Source organism: Dromaius novaehollandiae, chromosome 14, assembly GCF_036370855.1.
Source record: "Dromaius novaehollandiae isolate bDroNov1 chromosome 14, bDroNov1.hap1, whole genome shotgun sequence".
Classification (NCBI taxonomy): Eukaryota; Metazoa; Chordata; class Aves; order Casuariiformes; family Dromaiidae; genus Dromaius; species Dromaius novaehollandiae.
The window spans coordinates 19,959,351-19,977,778 of record NC_088111.1 but is presented as its reverse complement, the minus strand read 5'-3'; the positions used below and the strand labels follow the sequence as shown (position 1 = coordinate 19,977,778).

Below are 18,428 nucleotides of genomic sequence, written 5' to 3'. Positions count from 1 at the left end.
GGCGCCCATTGGCGCGGTGGGGGCGGGGGGCGGAGCTCGGCGGCGGGGCGGGGCGGGGCGGGGCGGAGCGCGGCGCGGCGGCAGCAGGAGGCTCGGCGCTGCGGCGGAGCGGTGCGGTCCGATCCCGTCCCGTCCCCTGGCAGGCCGGCAGGATGCTGGAGATCCAGCTGGACGATGGCGGCGTGGGGGGGTACCCGGGCGACGACTACTGCTCGGGCTCCGTCATGTCGGAGCGGGTGTCGGGCCTGGCCAACAGCATCTACCGCGAGTTCGAGCGGCTCATCCACTGCTACGACGAGGAGGTGGTGAAGGAGCTGATGCCGCTGGTGGTGACGGTGCTGGAGAACCTGGACTCGGTGCTCACCGACAACCAGGAGCACGAGGTGGAGCTGGAGCTGCTGCGGGAGGACAACGAGCAGCTCCTCACGCAGTACGAGCGCGAGAAGGCGCTGCGCAAGCAGGCCGAGGAGGTGAGCAGCCGCCGCCGCCGCCGGCCCCGTCAGCCCGCCCGGCCCCGCGCCCCGGCGCGGCGGCGCCCCCGCCCCGGCCTCCAGCGACCATCTTGTGCGGCCTGCGCGGCCGCCCGCGGTGCCGAGCGGCTGCCGGGCCCGGCCGAGCGGGCAGCGCCGCGGCTCCGGCCTGGCGGTGTCTGCCCGCAGGCTGCGGCCCCCCGCTCCGCCGGCTCCGGTGTCCCCGCGCAGCGCGCTCCCCCGCGGCGGCCCCGCTCCTGCTCCTCCGCGCCCGGGCCTGCCCTCGCGTGCGGCTCGCCGTGTCCTCCCTAGGTCTCGGGTCCCCCCGCTAGCGCGTCCTCCTGGGGGTCCCCCCCCCCCCCCCCCCTTTCGGCTGAGGGAAGATCCGCGAGAAAATGGCTCTGCCGCTGCTGCCGAGGCCCCGCAGGACCCGCGTCGCCCCGCGCCGAGGCCCAGCGGGCAGATGCTGCCGCCCGTCTTGCCCCTTGAAAATCGAACCGAAATAGCCGCGAGCCTGTGGATTTGTGAGATTTACCTTACAATGCCAACCAGAAACAGAGGTGATTCGAAATCTGTGCTAATCTCTGGTCAGAAAACCACAGTTTAACGTTTTTGTTTACTTTCTGCCCTTAGCCTGGCTTGGTCATGGTGGCCCGTGTCGTGCGGTGGCCTAGTGCAGCAGCAGAGCTCCTTAAATCTCAGCAGTAAGCGGCTCATTTGGAGCAAAAAATAATCTTTATAGAGTTTGCCATCCGATTTTTTTTTCTTTTTTGGATCTTATTTTTATCAGGCCTTTAATGTGAACCTTAATAACGTAATTTCTCAAGTTAGAGCCAGCGGTTTCCGGATCTGCTTTCGTGTAAGCCGTGCCGGAGAGCGCTGCTGCTCAGCTGAAGGGGAGCTTTGTAAGTGGATCATAAGAGAAACGATTCCCTCTGATGGCAGGGAAGCAAAACCCTTGGGTTACCCAGACATGGCAGTAGCCACAAGGGAGAGGGGAGGTAACTTCCTTTCCGTCTTGCTACATTTGCTTTTGTCCTTGCCGTTTTTCAGCTGTAAATGAGGTTTGTGAACCACAAGGTTTGCTCTCTAGGCTCCTGAAGTGCTAGGCTGTGAGCTGGGATTAAGGACTGGTGGTGGGAGAAGTTCATCACCTGCCACATCATCTTTGTTTCATTACATGACTACTTAAAAATTGTGTTTTTTTTTTTAACCTGAAGTCATCATGTTTCTCTTGCGTCGTGTTTTAGACTAAGAGCAGAAGACTAAGACTACTTTTAGACTTTCATTAGTCTAAGAGTCAAATTCTGACCTGATAAACAGTAATTAATAGCTTTTGAATCAAGAAGAATGTAAAAGACCATAAAATATTTTACCAGTGTTCTTGTTTCTTATTAATCATTTGCAAGAATCTTCCGAACTTAATGATGAGGATTACTAATACTGAAAGCTAGAGCCAGTGAATTAAGTTTCTGATCCTAAATTTTAATTATTTGTTAATCGACTAATAACTAGTTTTTTACAGTTCTTATGAATGTATCTAGAGATTTAAAAATGATTCTGAGTACATGAGACTTTATTTATTAAACCTTGCATAGAGCCGATATATTGCGGTTTCTGAGAAACAGAAATTTTTGAAAGTGCAGTATTTGTAGAAGTAGAAAATATGCTTTTTATGAGAGTGAATGAATATTCTCCCTCCACCCAATCCCTATTGAGGAGTCATATATGGACTGTATGGCTGTTACTTCTCTTTGCATATAACAAAAAATACATCATTTCTCTGCACCTGTTTCCCATATGCTGCTTATTGTGTGGTAAATTACATGAGTGATGGAGGTGAAAATCTGTATGTATTACAAAACCAAACAAAATTAAAAAAACAAAAAATACCCCCAAAAACCAGCCAGCTTTCACACCGGCCTGTGCATTGCTGTTGTGTAGCAGTGCCCATAGTAACCAGGGAAAATCCGTCCCCCTTCCTCATGCAGGGCTCAGCTTTGTGTGCTGTGCCTTAGCTCCAGTCTCTGCCCTGCCACTTTAAATGGGAGGATCCTCCTCTGGGAACTGGATTTACTCCCAGTCGTGATATTAGTCCTAATGATAAGAATCACAGTGACACCGAGATGTTGGGAGTTGAAGATGAAAAACAGATCTTTTCTGTATAATACCATCAAAAGGCCCCAACTTCTCATTACTTTATATTAGTTTATTAATTTAAAATTAACTAAAACCACGAGTGGGCATTGTTCGGTGGCGTTAAAAGGTGCATTGTATTCTCTTGTTAGTCACTACTGCAGAACCAATAAATCTTGCCGTTGCATCTTCATGAAGAAATTGTTTGTGCCCAAACGGGACTCTCTGGGTACGTTTTGTTAAATTAGGGCTGCTATTAACAACTCTCATTTTGCTTTCGCTAAATGAGCTAAAGGGAAGGGTTCCTTCTCCGGGTGTTTCTCCCTCTAAGAGGATTGTATAGGTTATCTTTTAAATAAATAGCACTTTATTTTCTGAAGGCTTCGGCTGCAGAGTGACTCAATATTTTCTGCTTGTCCTAAAATAAGGCAGAAGAAGCACCTAGACAAATAGATTGAAAATAGAAGTTAATTGAAATGAGGCAGCACTGTCAGTCCCTGTGATTTTTGGGGCTTAGTACACAACGCTTCTGTTTTCCTTGACCTCCAAGCTACTGGGGATGTGGGATTACACCAAATTTTTGGCATTTTTGGTTTTTTTTGCATTTGTTTCATATTACGTATGAATGTATGGTAATTATTTCATGTACGGTATGGTATTTGCGGTATTGTGTGGTAATGCATGACATTTATTTGTTGGTTTTAGCTTGATCCCTTAAGGAAATGAAGCTTATGCGGTTGCTCTGTCAGGTGGTCCTCCCAAAGTCCTCTCAGCTGGGCAGAAGGAGCAGGGAAGGGGGTCGTGTTGTGACAGGGACAGGAAGGGGGCTAGGGAACACCAGTCAGAAATCCCTAGGGGAAAACACAAACAAGCTTTGTTTGGTCCCCTGTTAACAGCTTCTTTTGTGTAAGCTGCTTTTCTAATCTTCTAGATTGGTTTTCTTCTCTTGAAGAAAACCATCCCTACGAAATTTGGATGCGTGCTTTAACAACTGTTCTCTGAAGAGAGTGCTGGTCACACTTGGGCCTTAATACTGAGATTAGTGTGCAGGTATAAATGTATTTAAAAGCTTTTGCAGGCTATGGAAACAGAAGCACAGGATCCATCGGTTTGCGTTAGTGTTGCTCCTTGGAAGCTGGAAGAGCAATGCAGATCTCCAGGTGTGGAGCTGGCCCTCTGGCCTCTTGTAATATGACAGCCACTTACAGTGAAATTTAATTATCATAAGGGAAGGGTAGGGACTGTCGAGGGAAGCAAAAGTGCATTAATAGTGAGGTAAAATCTACAACTGATCGATGACTTGCAACAGCAGTTAATGCTCATTAGAAGTTTTAAACTGAATGTTCATTTAACATACATATACACATATCATAAAACTAAGTTCTTTAGGGAGTCGGACGTACTAACCAGTATAACGAAAGGCTTTTGCGCTTAGCATTCTGCACTGAGGCAATCTAATGCCTGGAAGCCACCTTCCTTGGAAAATGGCTAAAGGAAACCTCTATCTCAGTAAAGGAGACTATGGATCTGTTTCCAAGCCTGAGGAGTAGGAAGGTTTCATTTACACTACCTGCATCAGAGTTGGGCTCCATTAGCTTGGGCTTCCCTGTTCAGGTTTAAATCCCTGCGGAGAATCGAGGTGCTGGTGTGTTGCCCTATAACGTAGTCTTGCAAGCTGTGGGTATCGATGCGTCTCCAAGGCCCTGTCAGAAGTGACTTGAGAGATGGGGATGTGGCATGTGCTCCTCTGGCAGCACAGGGATGCAGTTCTTGCTGCAGTACGGTGAAGGTCCCAGCAGGCCGTCTTTGAGGGTTCCTCTTCTAGGTTTCTCTGTGTACGTATCTGTGCTCTGGGTCCTTTCCTGAAAAGGATGCGCCTTTGCTGCCATTGCTGCTGTGGGACTCATTTTCTCTAGGTACATGGGTACCATCCTTTCCCAGGTCTGCAAAACAGCAACATCTCTGTCTTCTGCAAGCATGTTGCCGTGACCATCGCTTCCCCTTTATGACTTGCTGTTCCCATTGCTATTTTGCAGTTAAAACAATTTGCCTCTAGGGTTTTGTTTGAAGATCTGTGGGCAATGCTTTGGGAAGAAATGATGCTTTTGTGAGATGGTAGGATTGTAGTTGTTACAAATTTCCACGTGGCTTAAGGTACCTAAAGAAAACTTAAGCGGGTTGGCAGTATTGCAAGTTCACTGTCTCCTATCTGCATCTTAAACATAAAGACCTTTAAAATCTGGCCTCCCCAGTTCGTTAAGGGATACTTTAGATAGTGTCTCTCCCTCTTATACTAATACTGTTTAATGAGATGGTGAAGAAAGATTACAGAAGTGATGCTTTGTGCTCAAATGTCTGCTCTTCTCCACTGCGAACACTTTTTGCTTTTCTGCTTTGTCTTTTCTCTCTCTGTGAACTGAACCTCTGGGTCTGGGAAGGCGCTTTCTCGTTCCCCACCCTGAAATCTGACCTCACAAATAGCTGATTGATGGGAATTTCTGCAGCTTGACGGTGATCTCATACCATCAAAGGAGAAAAACATGCAGGAATAGCAGATACCAGATAAAGAAAGGCTTTGCCTTTCAGGTGGAGCCTTTCCGCTGTGTCTGTTTAAGAGTAACTGGCAATCGTGGAAATGCAGACTTAGTTAACAACTGTCTGTGTCCAAGATCTGTCTGTATATTCTCCAGACTGCTATTCTCCCATTCCTGATGTTCATTCTGTTAGTGAAATCCAGTGCTGCCTACAGACAACACAATCTGTGTCATTATTAAAGTGTTCTTCCAACTTACTTTCATTTTTTTTGTAATAATCCTGATTTACAAGAGCTGTTGATTCCCCCCCAAAAAATGAGATTCTTCATTTTCTTGGAAAATACTGTGCTATTTCTGATGATTATTTTTTCTACTGAGTGTGCAGCTGTTAGATTTCTCATTTATGAGACTTTCCTCCTTGCTTGCTGTAAGGGTCCAAAATAGATCCCTTCAATTGTTCAGAAGTTAAAAAGCAACACTAAAAACAACATGCATCTGTAAAGTGATCCCATGTCTTCTGGGAGAGAAAAACTTTACATCACTGGAGCATTAATCATCTTTTCCCACTTTTCTGCTATGTCTTTTGTTGGGGAGATCGCTTGAATGTGGTTCAGAATTCATAACAATACTGCAGATTATGGTTAAAACGCAATGCTGAAGATAATAAAAATTAACTTGATATATTTTAAAATAAACAATAACAAAAAATGTTCTGGAGAAGCCCATGTTTCAAATTCCTACCCAAGTAGGCAATCACCGATTATAAGAGTTTTCATTTTCTTCTTTCCTCTTAAATGGTAAAATAAACGTAGCAGCCATCCTTACCAACAGTGACAAGCTAAGTCACTCCTTTGGCCCATAATCAGCTTGTGCAATGTGTTAAACATGGTAATATTTTGACTATGAATAGGACTTTTTGTACAGAAAACTGCACCAATAAAAGTAATTAAGACTGTAAAATAACTTTTCGTTGTGTGTATCCTGGTCCAAGACTAGGCTCAATGTTAATACAAATAATAATGGATGAAGTAGGATCATTCACTGGGAGCTGAGTAAATGATGTCTCTTCTCTAGTCACATGTGGGGGTTGAGAACTGCTCCTTCAAGTTTAATATCTATTTGCTCTAATTTTAAATCGTTTCCTTTTCTGCCCCTCTCTTCCCTCAATGTGGCATGAGGGAAAAGGCCATCTGCAAAGGTGCAAGAGCAGGAGCCACTTTCTTCCTCTCCCGCAGGATGATTTTAGTATTAAGAAAGGCAGTCTGGCCTTTTTTATTTACATCCTTGTTTGTGCATGGCATCATCAGAAATTGTAAAATGAGTAGACACTTGATGGGGTGTGTACCTGAAACAGCACAGCATTTAAAACCAGCTTGACAGCAGTGCAGCAGCTTGGAAAACACAGACTGCGCTGGTCTGTTCCTGGGACCTTATCTCCCACTGAATCTTTCTCAGTGACATGCTAGTCAGCCCTGGTTTTGTGATGCAGGGAGATGTAGAAGGGATGTGTCCTTCAGCTAGTGAAAAACCAAGCTGGTCTCACCTAGGGGTACCAAAGGACTTAAGAACAGCAGTTTGCCCACAGAGGCCAAAAAAAAAAAAAAAAAAAGTCAAAAAAATCTGTATCCAAACAGAGGAGATCCTTCATACAAATCTTTGTTGCTCATGCTTATGGTAGTTATTAATATTCATAAATAGCAGTATGTTATTAAAAATTACCTTGAAAGTAAAATTAATCTGAGCAAACAATATGAGCTGTTACCTTATTTAAAGAGCAATTCAGAACAATTTTGCAGATGTTAGTTACCTGCGGCGATGGTCAGGTTTCCCCAAGCAGGCTTACCTACCTAAGCCGAACTGTAATCCCCGAGTATACTTTGATGGGATGGTTTTTTCTCTTGGTGGAGTTAAGCAGTCTGCTTCATGGTCGCTTTCTGTTCGCGGCTCAGCAAGTGGGTTTTTCGGAGGTGTTTTAGGGGCGTGCTACATATATACAGGCAGAACTTAGCATTTGGATTTGGAAGCAGAATCAGAAGAGAGAAAAGCCAAGGTCTGAGAAGATTCAGACTTTTCACTGTACTGCCATTGCAAATGAATTTAAATAACATTGACACGTGAAGTTTGGGGGGGGGGGAAAATAAATCACTAGCTGGTCTTCACTAAGCCACAACAGCAGAGGTAGTACTTTTCTGAGAATGATGCAAAGTTTCATCTAGGAGAGGCACTGTGACAAATTCCTGCTGTCTCTTTTCTCACCTCGGGAAGAGAGAGAAGAGCTATCGGATGGTTGCTCTAGCATGGAGCTTTTATACTGTCGTCCTGCTCCGTTGTTGTAGGTTTTCATGGCTGCCCTTGACAGGACTGAACAACCTGGATCCTTCTGGGACACCGACAAGAAACTGTTGGATGTGCTAGGCAGGAGGATCTGTTCTGTTCCTGTTCTATTTCTCCTTTACTGCTTAGTGCTGCTGACTCCCGCCTGGTCGCAGAGTTCGCTGGGGCAGTACTGCTCAGGTGGTGCCTACTCAGGGTTGAAGTCCGAGCAGCCAGCTGGGTTCTCCTGACTGCCACGGTGGGAACCTGCTTGGCGTTTCTGAGCGACTGCACCGTGTGTGCCAAAATAACTTTTTTTGTCACAATGCACCTGTGAGCCTCGTAGGCTCGATTTCAACCTGTGCTCTGCTTTGCAGCTCTTCCTTACTGCCATGCGAGCAGGAACAAATGTGTGCAGGGCTGTCGTTTCATCTGTCCGCTGCTCGATTGGCACTGATTTCGGTTCTAGGCTAGGGAGGATCTTCAATCCAGTCTTTCAATTAGATATACCAGTCAGCTTGAGGTTGCACACTGATGGCTGGCAAATTGACAGCTTGTCAGCTATTTTTCTGCACGTCCAGCGAAGCCATGCATAGGTCCTGGCAAGTACTGCCATCGCTTCATATCATGTGAACAAACAAGGTGACATGAAATCCCTTCCTCTCTGCCGAGGGTGGTGAGCCTTCAAAACTGGTGCTTTGATGTTTGTCTGCAGTTACTTTGTAGGCCTTTGGGCTACAAATAAGAGCTGCAGAATGATATCCTGAGAGTTGTTTCTTACTTGTCAGGGTGGACTCTTTTACTTCAGATGTCAACAGAAGCGTTAGGCCTTTCGTTCCTGGGCTGGTTGAGGAGATAGTCTCCACTGGTCATGGAAAGCTGCTGCTGTCTGCCTCTCTCGCCTGCTCCAGGCAGGATGTGATGCTCATCTAGGTCTGGGAAAGACAGTTTTAGACTGTTTTTCTTTCCCTTTCTACCTGGGGCTTGGCCATCTCAACCTCAACACACTCCACTCTGTGGCATGAATGCTAGTTGCCTCTCACTGCTAGAAGAAGCCTGTTCATCCCCTGGAAAGGGGCTGTGGGAGTTGCCAGTATGAGAAGAGGCCTGGCAAAATGAACCAGCTTTCTATCATGTTTGTCTCTCCCGTTCAGATGTCAGTCCTGGTCATCCTGAATTATTTGCTGGATCTAAGGGTATCTACTCTTTTCCTTAGCTTTCTCACTTGCGTTCCTCTCTCGCTGGTGCGAGGTTCCCCAGTGTTCTCAGAGCGATTGTCCTCAGGTTCCCAGGAGCCCTGGCCGAGGCAAGGGACCTGCTCCTTGGTGGAGCTGTCGTGGAGCCCACCACTGAACTGCTGATGGACCGCAGCTCCTCCAGCTGCCTGTAAAGGAGAATTTTCTGGTTGCTTCAATAATACTCATTTGGAGGATGAGTGAGATCCAAATCCATATGGCTCTTCTTCCCCATGTGATGTTTTTTGTGGAAAGGGTTTCCTGTCTGACACGTTCCAGGTTTCTCCCAAAAGATAGTTACAGAATCTAGTTTGAAATCAGAAAATTAACTAGTCTGTTTTCTCCCCTAAACTTCAACATACTGGACTGAAGCATCTTTGCACACTCTATGTATTAAGAGGGGTTTGTTTGTCATGATTTTTTTTCTTTCTTTTTTTTTTTTTTAAATTCCCAGGTCTTTTAGGTGTCCCCAGTGGGGGCAACCATAAGGAATACGAAGGGGTCAAACATACAAAGACAGTCAAATTGGAAAATGGATGATAGAAAGCCCTGTTATGAGACTGCCAGGGGGAAGCTGGTGCCTCTGGAGGTAGCTGACTCCACCAGAGTTAAAGTTGCCTTGTTGAGGATTGTCCCCACTTAGGATAGCTGTCAAGTGACCATCTAGAGCTCTAGCTGTGCTTTTAACAGTCATGGGGCCTTCGTGGAGGCAGAGGTGGGTGGTTGTGGCTGTCCCTTAGGGTACCGAACATCCTGAGATCTTGCTCAGCGGCAACCGACGTATAGACAAACTCTGGGAACTGGAAAAGAAAGTTACCTCTCAATGATCGCATTTTTTTTTCAAGGTGCATTGTCAGATGCACATTAACTTCTTGCTCTCTTTCTCAGAATCCTTCTGAAATTTTTAGTTCTGGGGTTCTGTCTTAATAAAAAGGGACTGAAAGGACTCTGGTGTATGTACAACATATTCAGAAGAACTCAGTTATAGATAAATATCTTCCCTTTCCCACTACAGAGAGAGGATATTTTAGAGTTCTCTTCCAACAATCAATCATAGCTCTGGAAAAACAAAAACAAAATGTATGTTTTGGTTGAGCTAAAAATCCTCTATTTTTTATTACTCATTTATTAATCTTTGTAAAATACATTGAGTCCTACAGAAAATAGGACACTAGGACACAGGCGTTTAAAGAATATGCAATCTAAATTCAGTGCGTCTCATCCAAAACCCCCAAAAAAGCGTGTGCTGTGTGCTGACATGCATGTCTGCGTGCACAGTCACAGAGAGGAGGAGCAGAAGACAGTGAAAATGGTCTAGTTACTAACCTGGCACATCTCATATAGCGGGTTCTGGATCTTCCCCTTTTGCTTTTGAGGTGAAGTTAAGAAGATGGGTGTCTGTTTTCAGTGGAAACCTCGATAGGATGAGGAGTGGATTTGGAGAGGTTGTGGTGTTTGCTGTAGAACTGCCTGCGGTGGTGAAATGACGACTCTGGTGCTCTCAGCATTTAATTTGGTTCACTCACAGCACATGTTCTCCTCCAGTGTTACTTAGGAAACTGTGCAGGCTGCATTTCAGAGCATCAGAGCTAAAATCACACAGAGCGAGGAGTTTCAGAGCTAAGACGTGTTTTGTACAAACTGATAAATTAAGTAGGATTTTCCTTAGTAAATCTTAAGGAGTTTTATACTTCATGGTGGATTGACTGCCGCTGTCTGGGTCTGCCTTCTCATTTCACTGCATTAATCATTGCTAAGCTTTAATATTCTTCCTAGAATCCCATGGAATGGATTTTTTTGTTATGAAATATCCTCTGATTTATATTAGATGTAGTGGAGAATTTCTCTTGTCCTTCTCTAAACGATCTAGATTTGAGCTTATGTAGCCTAGTTCTAATACTCCTCTGACGTGCCACTAGCAAATAAGGGTACTCATATCTCTAATTACATTCTGATCTTAGAGCCCTGCTGTGGAAGCTGAAATGCTGTATTATGTCAAGATGCTGGCAGAAGCGGATAGATACATCTGCTGAGTATTTCAGAAGAGAAGAATTACTAGATTGGTCAAAGTGCCGTGCAGCTCTGAGACACCTCAGGATTGTTTCTTGCAAAGATCTGAGAGGTTACAGATATGGTTTTTTTTCTTTTAGACTTTAAAACATGAAGGTGCAGTACAGTACAATAAGACACATGTATAGTTCTGCTAGAAACATCCTTTCCTTGGGGATGAATAAGAGGTTGACGGAATAGGGATGAAAAAAGTGCTAAGAGAAATAGATGGCGAAGGATGGCTGTGGCAGCTGCTTCGTATTCCTGTGTTGCTTAATAGGCTCTTCTTGCACAAGTCAATTCTCTTCTTCAGTGTTACAGACACATAAAAAGTATATGGCTCAGTAGCTTTTCCCCATAGGAAGCTTTATTTTTTAAGTTCCATATTAGTTTGAGCTTGGAATCAATTTGATCCTTAGTACAACAGGATGATTCAAAATAAGTACTAGTAACTGATTTTAATTATTTAAATAGAAGCCTACCACTCTAAATTACCTGTTTTATTCTATTTATCACTTTGTATTTTTCTGTAGCCTCTTAAAGAAAGGTTGCTTCACATTGGTTCTATAGAGTTTAGCCCTATATATTGCAATATAAGGGAACAGAATATTTATGCATCTGCTCTTAAGAAATTATATTAGTCAGACTACTTACTGTATTTTTATTTTATTAGAAAATGGTAAATGACTTTGTTAGGGAAATAATGCTTTTTTAAAATTGTGATTTGAACATAGGAATACTTAAGCTTTAACAGATGTTATTATACTTTCACATCCAATCTCTGAGTATTTTACTTTTAAAAGCATATTCAACTTAGGTTAAAATGTTGTTATTTTTATCCATTGATTTGGTTATAGCCTATAGTAGGTGCCTTCTGCCTCCAGAAAACTCTTCTGCTCATTAGCCTAATTAGAAACCTTTGCTCTGAAGGAGCTTTGGAACGAGGGACAGTGGCAAAGTGCTGCAGCGTGTTCAAGCGCAGGACAGAGCAGCGAGCCGGCGGTGGTTGTTCTGCGTGGGGGAGCCTGCCCCGCGCCTGCTCAGGCTGTGCCAGCTCTCTTTTATTGTCTTCTCGCGGTAGGTCCCGGTCCGACAAAACACATAGCACGCATTTAACTTCAGCCATATTACGGATTCCATTGACTTCGCCGCTGATCTTTGCCGTGGTGCTGGGTTGTCCCTCTGGTGACAGCAGTCAGCTTCATTCCTCCCTCCATGGCAGCGGCTTCAGCAGGTGCCGTCATCACCGTGCAGGGTGCTGTCATGGGCAAGCAGGCAGCAGGACCGTTCCCTCCAGTCTGCTGCCCACTCTGCAAAAGTCTCGATATCTGCTCCGCTGCTGACTTCCAGTGTGATCTTTGGGAAATGTACTACTCATTTTGTAGCCATTTTCTCAATCTGTAAAACAATGATTTAAGCCCCTCTTAGGATAGTTATGTGGTTTAATTCAATTTTGCATCCTAACTACCTTTTTTAGCAGCATTAGATGCAATTGTAGCATCTTTGTAATTGCAGTTATTTGAAGTGGACACTGCATATGTTTTGCCAGGCCTGACCTAATCCCATCTCCAGGGTTTGTTTCCTTTCTGTTCCTTCAGCGTAGATGGCTTTTGTAGTGTATAGTCTGAGTTAAGTGGAAATTGCTACATCATTTGCACTGTAATTGCAGATACAAAAATACATAGAAATACATGTTTACAGAGCTAACTTTTAATCCTCACAAATGAAGAAAAGTTTACACTATTAGCCATGAATAATCTTCATTTATTTCTTTCTAAAAATATTTGTTCCATGAATATTGGTTCCATTATTCATTGTTATTGATGTCCTCTTTATGTGTTTATTTGTTTATACACACACATACGCACACACACGATACTGTAAATATTAAATATACATGTGTGTATATATTATGGTACTGTTTTACAGCATCAGGGACTGTCCTGATTTAACTTGATTTCCTCTAGACTTGATCCCTACTGACTTCTTACTGCATAGGATCTCATATGGTCATCTTGCACCGCATCTGTAGCTGCTTTGCCTCCAGCATCCTTAGAAAGACACCCACTCTTAATTAAAACCTCGGAACATGATACCGAAGGGGACTTTCTGAGTCAGCATGTCTGGTCCCTTTGAATTGCAGGCATCTGCATTATAGAATATATCAAGCTTTGTTGTAAAACTAGTTAAATATCTTGCTTGTTGCTCTTCTGAAAGCAACCTTCTTCAAAATTCCACTTTCTTTTTATTCATGGCCTGTTTTTACTGGTTTGTTCTTGTGCCAGCATTGCCCTTAACTCAGCAACTTCTCCTTTTATCACATATTTGTGTCTTGGGTGTATTAATAGAAACCAGTGCTGTCCTTTCTCAGCCTTCACTTGCTAAGCGATGCAGACCAAGCTCGCTCCGTTCCCTCGCCTAGGAGAGGAGGGCGAATTGGCCCCTGCTGAGCTCTGTGCTGCGCGGCTCGCCGGTGACCTGGCGTCTAGGCCCACAGTATTCGTGTCTCTGTGAACACAGCTGCTAGCCTTGCCTCATGTTGCAGGGTCTCCCATCCCCGTATTATCTGGGTAACCCTTTGCCGCATCTGGTGTTCGGCTTGGTCGTTCCTGCGCCTGTGGCCGGAATAGCACGCCCTTCGCCAGAGGTATTTTAGCAGCGCTCTGTATGGTGGCGTGAATGCTTTCCTGTCTCCTGGGAGTATCCCTCGTGTCCAGCCTTGCGATGAGATTTATCTGGGGGCTGTCGCCCTTGTTAGCACTGCCCGGTGCAGCGTGTAGCCTGTGTCGTGTGTTAGCTGGCAGGAGAGCGGCCGCTCGCCTGTCTCCTCCCTGCCTTCCCCACGCTGCAGCTGCACGTGGCCCTGAGCTCACCCTCGCGGGGTTCGATGGAGTAATCGTTCTGTAATCAGCTCCTTCCTCTCAGGCCTTCTCGTTGCAGCAGAATTTTTTGCCCCGGCGTGCATGACCTGGCATTTGTGCTGCTCAGTTCTGCTGTCGCTCTGGTCTTCAACATCACCTGCTTCTTGCTGTGTGATATTTTGATTCTCTGTGGTACTGACAGCAACTCGCAGTTGTGGGTGATCTGCAAGGCTTCACAGTTGCACCCCCTACTTTTTTTAGCCATATTTGCCAAGGAAAATGTGCTCACAAGACTCTTGTGAAGAATTCCACTAATAATCCATCCCTTCTTTTCTTACCCCCCCCCCTTTACTCCATAACATCTTTTGTTCCAAATCGTTATTGATATAATTAATATAATCATCATTATTGCCACTGGGTTGCCGTAGGGGTACATGAAGTGCAACCTTGCTGTCTCATACAGAGCTGGAACAGGGTCAAGGGCATGGAGGAGTCCTCCTGCCTCTCGTGGCTCTGCATAGCAGTAAGTGCAGGACCAGACCTACTACAAGGAGAGCAGCATAAGTGAAAAGTTACTTGCCTTTTGAAAAAAGGCTCAGATCCCTTGGAACAAGAATCTGGGAGATTGTAATCTTTGCATGTATTGACAGAAAGGAAATTTATTTCACAGAAGGCTTTCAAACACTACCCTGTAACTATAGAGTATCTAAATGGGGTAACAGTTGTCTTCATGTATTCTTGACGTTATCAGCAGGAGCAAACATCTGATCTTGAGTCTCTGCAGCTCTAAAGGAGATCTTACTTTTATGAGAGTTGTACGCTTTTATGCAGATGGCCTTGGTCCTTCAAGAGTACGTTTGTCTTTGACCAGGGTAGCAAAGATTCAGGCACTGGGCTTAGCTCAGAGCATCTCTCCATCATGAGAATGTATGTACTGTGTGTCCTTGGCAGGTAAGTCCTAAAGACTTGTTTAAAAATATGGTTAAAATGTCCTTATAATTTGTCGGGAAAAAAGTGGGAAGGAGGAAGAAGAGGTTTTTCTCATTTCTCCTACGATGTTTTGACCATTTTACTAATAAATGGCCTAGTTCAACGTCAGCTTTATTGGCGGTCAGAGACTGACATTAACTGATCCTCATCCTGCTTTTGAATTGACTGGAATGGAAATTAATTATAGCTAATTAGAAGTATGTACTATTAATAAAGTTAATAATAACATGATTATGTTGTTTAATTAAAATTATTTTGCAACTCTGAGGAAGGAAATACATTTGAATTAAATACATTTGGTTTTCCATATTAAATACATATTCATGTGTGAGCACCCTCGTGTGAATCAGTGTTACGTATCTTAAATATTCAGTACAGAAATGTTCAACTAATCATACTTTCATAAGTGAAAAAGACTTCCTGGGCTGACATGTACCATGAATTGTGTTCTGCTGTGAAAATGTGAGAGATTTCTTGCATCACAACTATCGTTGCCTAATTGCAGAATACACCAAAAACGCAGAACAATTTTTTTTTCTTTTATCATCCTCAGCATGGGCTTCAGAGAAGTTTGGACTGTTATTGTGGTTTTCGGCTAAGTTTTGGGAGAAGTACAGGATAAGATTTCGTACAAGCATGAATTTTGACACAGTAATTGTCTGTGAGTTACAAAAAGTGGGATGTACTCAGGGGTTTAAAATTGTTGATTCAGCTTCATGTCAACGTTGTAACTGAACTTCTTTTCAGCTGATTATTTATGACTGAGTCTTGCTAATTGTGTACTGTTTCAGTCAGTAAACCCATAAGAGTGTTTTACTTTATTTTTTTGAAGTGTCTTATAAAATTAATGCTTATTCAAGATAGCGTCTTGTTGTCCACAGACAAGAAGATCCCTCTGAGATGGAGGTGGCCTGGACTATTATCAGTATTTATACTTATTCATTGCATATTATCTTCTGACAGATTTTCTGTTTGGGTTCTCTTTATATGGATTAAAAATGTTTCAGGGTTTCACAAAGAGGATCCAACATTGATACCTTTGGGGGAGAATGCACGTTATACAGGTATCCTGGATTCGGCCCCTGTGGTGCCATGGCTAGGGTTTACTGGGTATTCCTCAGCTAAGGCCCTTCTGCAGCGAAAGGCTCGTATAGTCTGGGGAGAGGTTTTGCCCCATGCATTTTGTGGCTCCTAAAGGGCCTTTTGCTGATCACGTATTTTGCACTGGAGTGCAGAGGGAATAGTTGCTGTTGATGGAATTGTGTCTCAGTTTCTCTATGTTTCTTATTTCTTCTTATTAATAGCAACCGGAATGGAGGTTATTTCCTGAGTAAGCCTTTTGCTGGTGACCACCATAAATCTGAAAAGTGGCTTAATCTAAGGGTCCTCTTCCCGACTGTTAAAGAGGAAAGATTTAACATTCCTCTCCTGAAGCTCTGGCATTGCGGGTATCTGGCTGTTACAGTTGCCTGTACAGGAGTTATTATAAGAAACATGACTTGCTGATTTGAATGTCGAATACTATGCAGTAGGAATCTACTTGGGGAGAAAGTAATCTCTGTTTTTGAAGTTAATGTTGAGTGAAATGCCACGGCCTCCTGTTAAGAGGTACAAGGTCCTCACCTTGAATAGCATATAAATCTCACCAGCAGTGGGCCTCAATTTGGGACTGGATACGTAGTTTTGAACAGGTCAGAGTTGGCCTTCTTGGACAAAAATACTGTCAATACCACGTCCTACATTGCCAGCCTAATTGGGTACTGCCAGAAATTGTGAGGTGTGCTATACGACCAGCATTTCAGCAAAATACTGCCCCTTCAAAGCATCAGTAATCAGTAGGCTTCCTGTTGGAGTGACCTCCCTTGAAAAGTCACATTGAACATGAGTTCTTCTCCAATGTAGAAATGGACCTTTCTAGGGTTGGGATCAGTGGTGCATTGTCTAGTTGGAGGCCAGTAACTAGCAGTGTATCCCAGGGGTCAATACCGGGTCCAATCCTGTTCAACATCATCTTCAATAACCTGGATGGTGGGACAGAGTGCACCCTCAGCACGTTTGCTGATGCTACAAAACTGGGAGGAGTGGCTGAAGCACCAGAGGGCTGTGCTGCCATTCAGAGGGACCTCGACAGCCTGGAGAGATGGGCAGAGAGGAACCTCATGAAGTTCAGTAAAGGGAAGTGCAGGGTCCTGCACCTGGGGAGGAATAACCCCAGGCACCTAGGGAGTGGGGAATAACCCCAGGCTGGGGGCTGACCAGCTGGAGAGCAACTCTGCAGAGAAGGACCTGGGGGTGCTGCTGGACACCAAGCTGACCAGGAGCCAGCAGTGTGCCCTTGTGGCAAAGGAGGCCAACAGTGTCCTGGGCTGCATTAGGCAGAGCGTTGCCAGCAGGTCGAGGCAAGTGATCCTTCCCCTCTGCTCAGCCCTGGTGAGGCCACACTTGGGAGTGCTGTGCCCAGGTCTGGGCTCCCCAGTATTAGAGAGCCATGGAGCTGCTGGAGCAAGTCCAGTGAAGGGCTACTGAGATGATTAAGGGACTGCAGCCTCTGTCATATGAGGAAAGGTGGAGAGAGCTGGGACTGCTCAGCCGGGAGAAAGAAGAGAAGGCTCAGGGGGATCTTACCAATGTGTATAAATATCTGAAGGGAGGGTGTAAAGAGGATGGGTCCAGACTCTTCTCAGTGGTGCCCAGTGACAGCACAAGAGGCAACGGGCACAAACACAGGAAGTTCTGTCAGAATATAAAACTTCTTCCCTGGGAGGGTGCCTGAGCACTGGAACAGGTCGCCCAGAGAGGTGGTGCAGTCTCCTTCCTTGGAGATGTTCAGACGCTGTCTGGACAGGGTCCTGGGCAACCTGCTCTAGGTGACCCTGCTTGAGGAAGGGGGTTGGACTAGTTGGTCTCTAAAGGTCCCTTCCAACCTCAACTCTTCTGTGACCCCACGGTACAGTCTCCCTTGATCTACACACAGCTGTGGCTTTCTTTCCTTTACGGACATTCTGCGAAAAGGCTCTGGTAGCCTCACCAGTGAGAATACACAAATCACATTAACTGATTCAGAATAAAGGCAGGCTCTTTCTCTGAGATACCAGCATGTTCCAGCCCCAAGTTATTCTTGTAGTCAAAGCTACAAAAGTATCTAATTATTACAGGTGGTGATGAAATAGCCTAGGAGACCTCACTGGTAGGTGTTAATTCCTCACTTTTCACCCACAACGCTGCCATCTTCTATTTCAAAGGAACAACGTGACGGGGTTGGAGGCTGAACCCCTAATATTCCCTTTGGCGAATAATGCTACTGCCCGCACTACATGGCCTTAATCTGACCGGCTGGTAATAAGTTTTGTGTATATATGTGCAACTCCAGCTCTCTGCTTGATTTATCGTTGATGTGATATGATGATATCGGATTATATGTTACTATATTTAGTCATTTTCTTCCTTCCCAAAAGCCAGTAAACCATGAAGCTAAGCAGTCTACATTGTACCGCTGCTTTTCAGAGGAAAAGTCATTCTTTCGCCTTAAGATGATTTTATGCCAGATATTTTCCTTTTAAAGACTAGTGTGTGAGTCATTTTTGGTTGTCATAATCTAATCCTGGAGTATTACAGACCAGTTATCCTGATTGAACTCTGTGGATAGAGTTTAGTAGAAAGAAATCCATGTGATTAATTTTTATATATAGTGATCTCTTACTCTCATGTTCTTAGATCATTGAGGTGATTAACAGGATAAAAAAAATCTGGTTCCTCTAAGTGCTCATATCTGTGTAAAGTGAAGAAACATGGTAATCTGGGCTTTGAATATGACCTACTGTACTCCAGTGTGGGATGACC

General features: G+C 44.6%; 1 protein-coding gene across 29 annotated transcripts in view; it reads left to right on the top strand.

Moving 5' to 3' along the window:
• Positions 1-69: 69 nt before the first annotated feature.
• MAPK8IP3 (mitogen-activated protein kinase 8 interacting protein 3) overlaps positions 70-18,428 on the top strand; it is an 83,604-nt gene continuing 65,245 nt past the window's right edge. For 28 of the 29 annotated variants that reach the window (XM_064520639.1, XM_064520638.1, XM_064520636.1 and 25 more), the window contains exon 1: positions 71-470. In XM_064520639.1, the coding sequence (XP_064376709.1) occupies positions 153-470 (318 nt within the window). In that variant the 5' untranslated portion in view covers positions 71-152. Of the gene's footprint in view, positions 471-18,428 lie in introns of all 29 variants that reach the window. The other variant, XM_064520620.1, reaches the window with a different exon arrangement.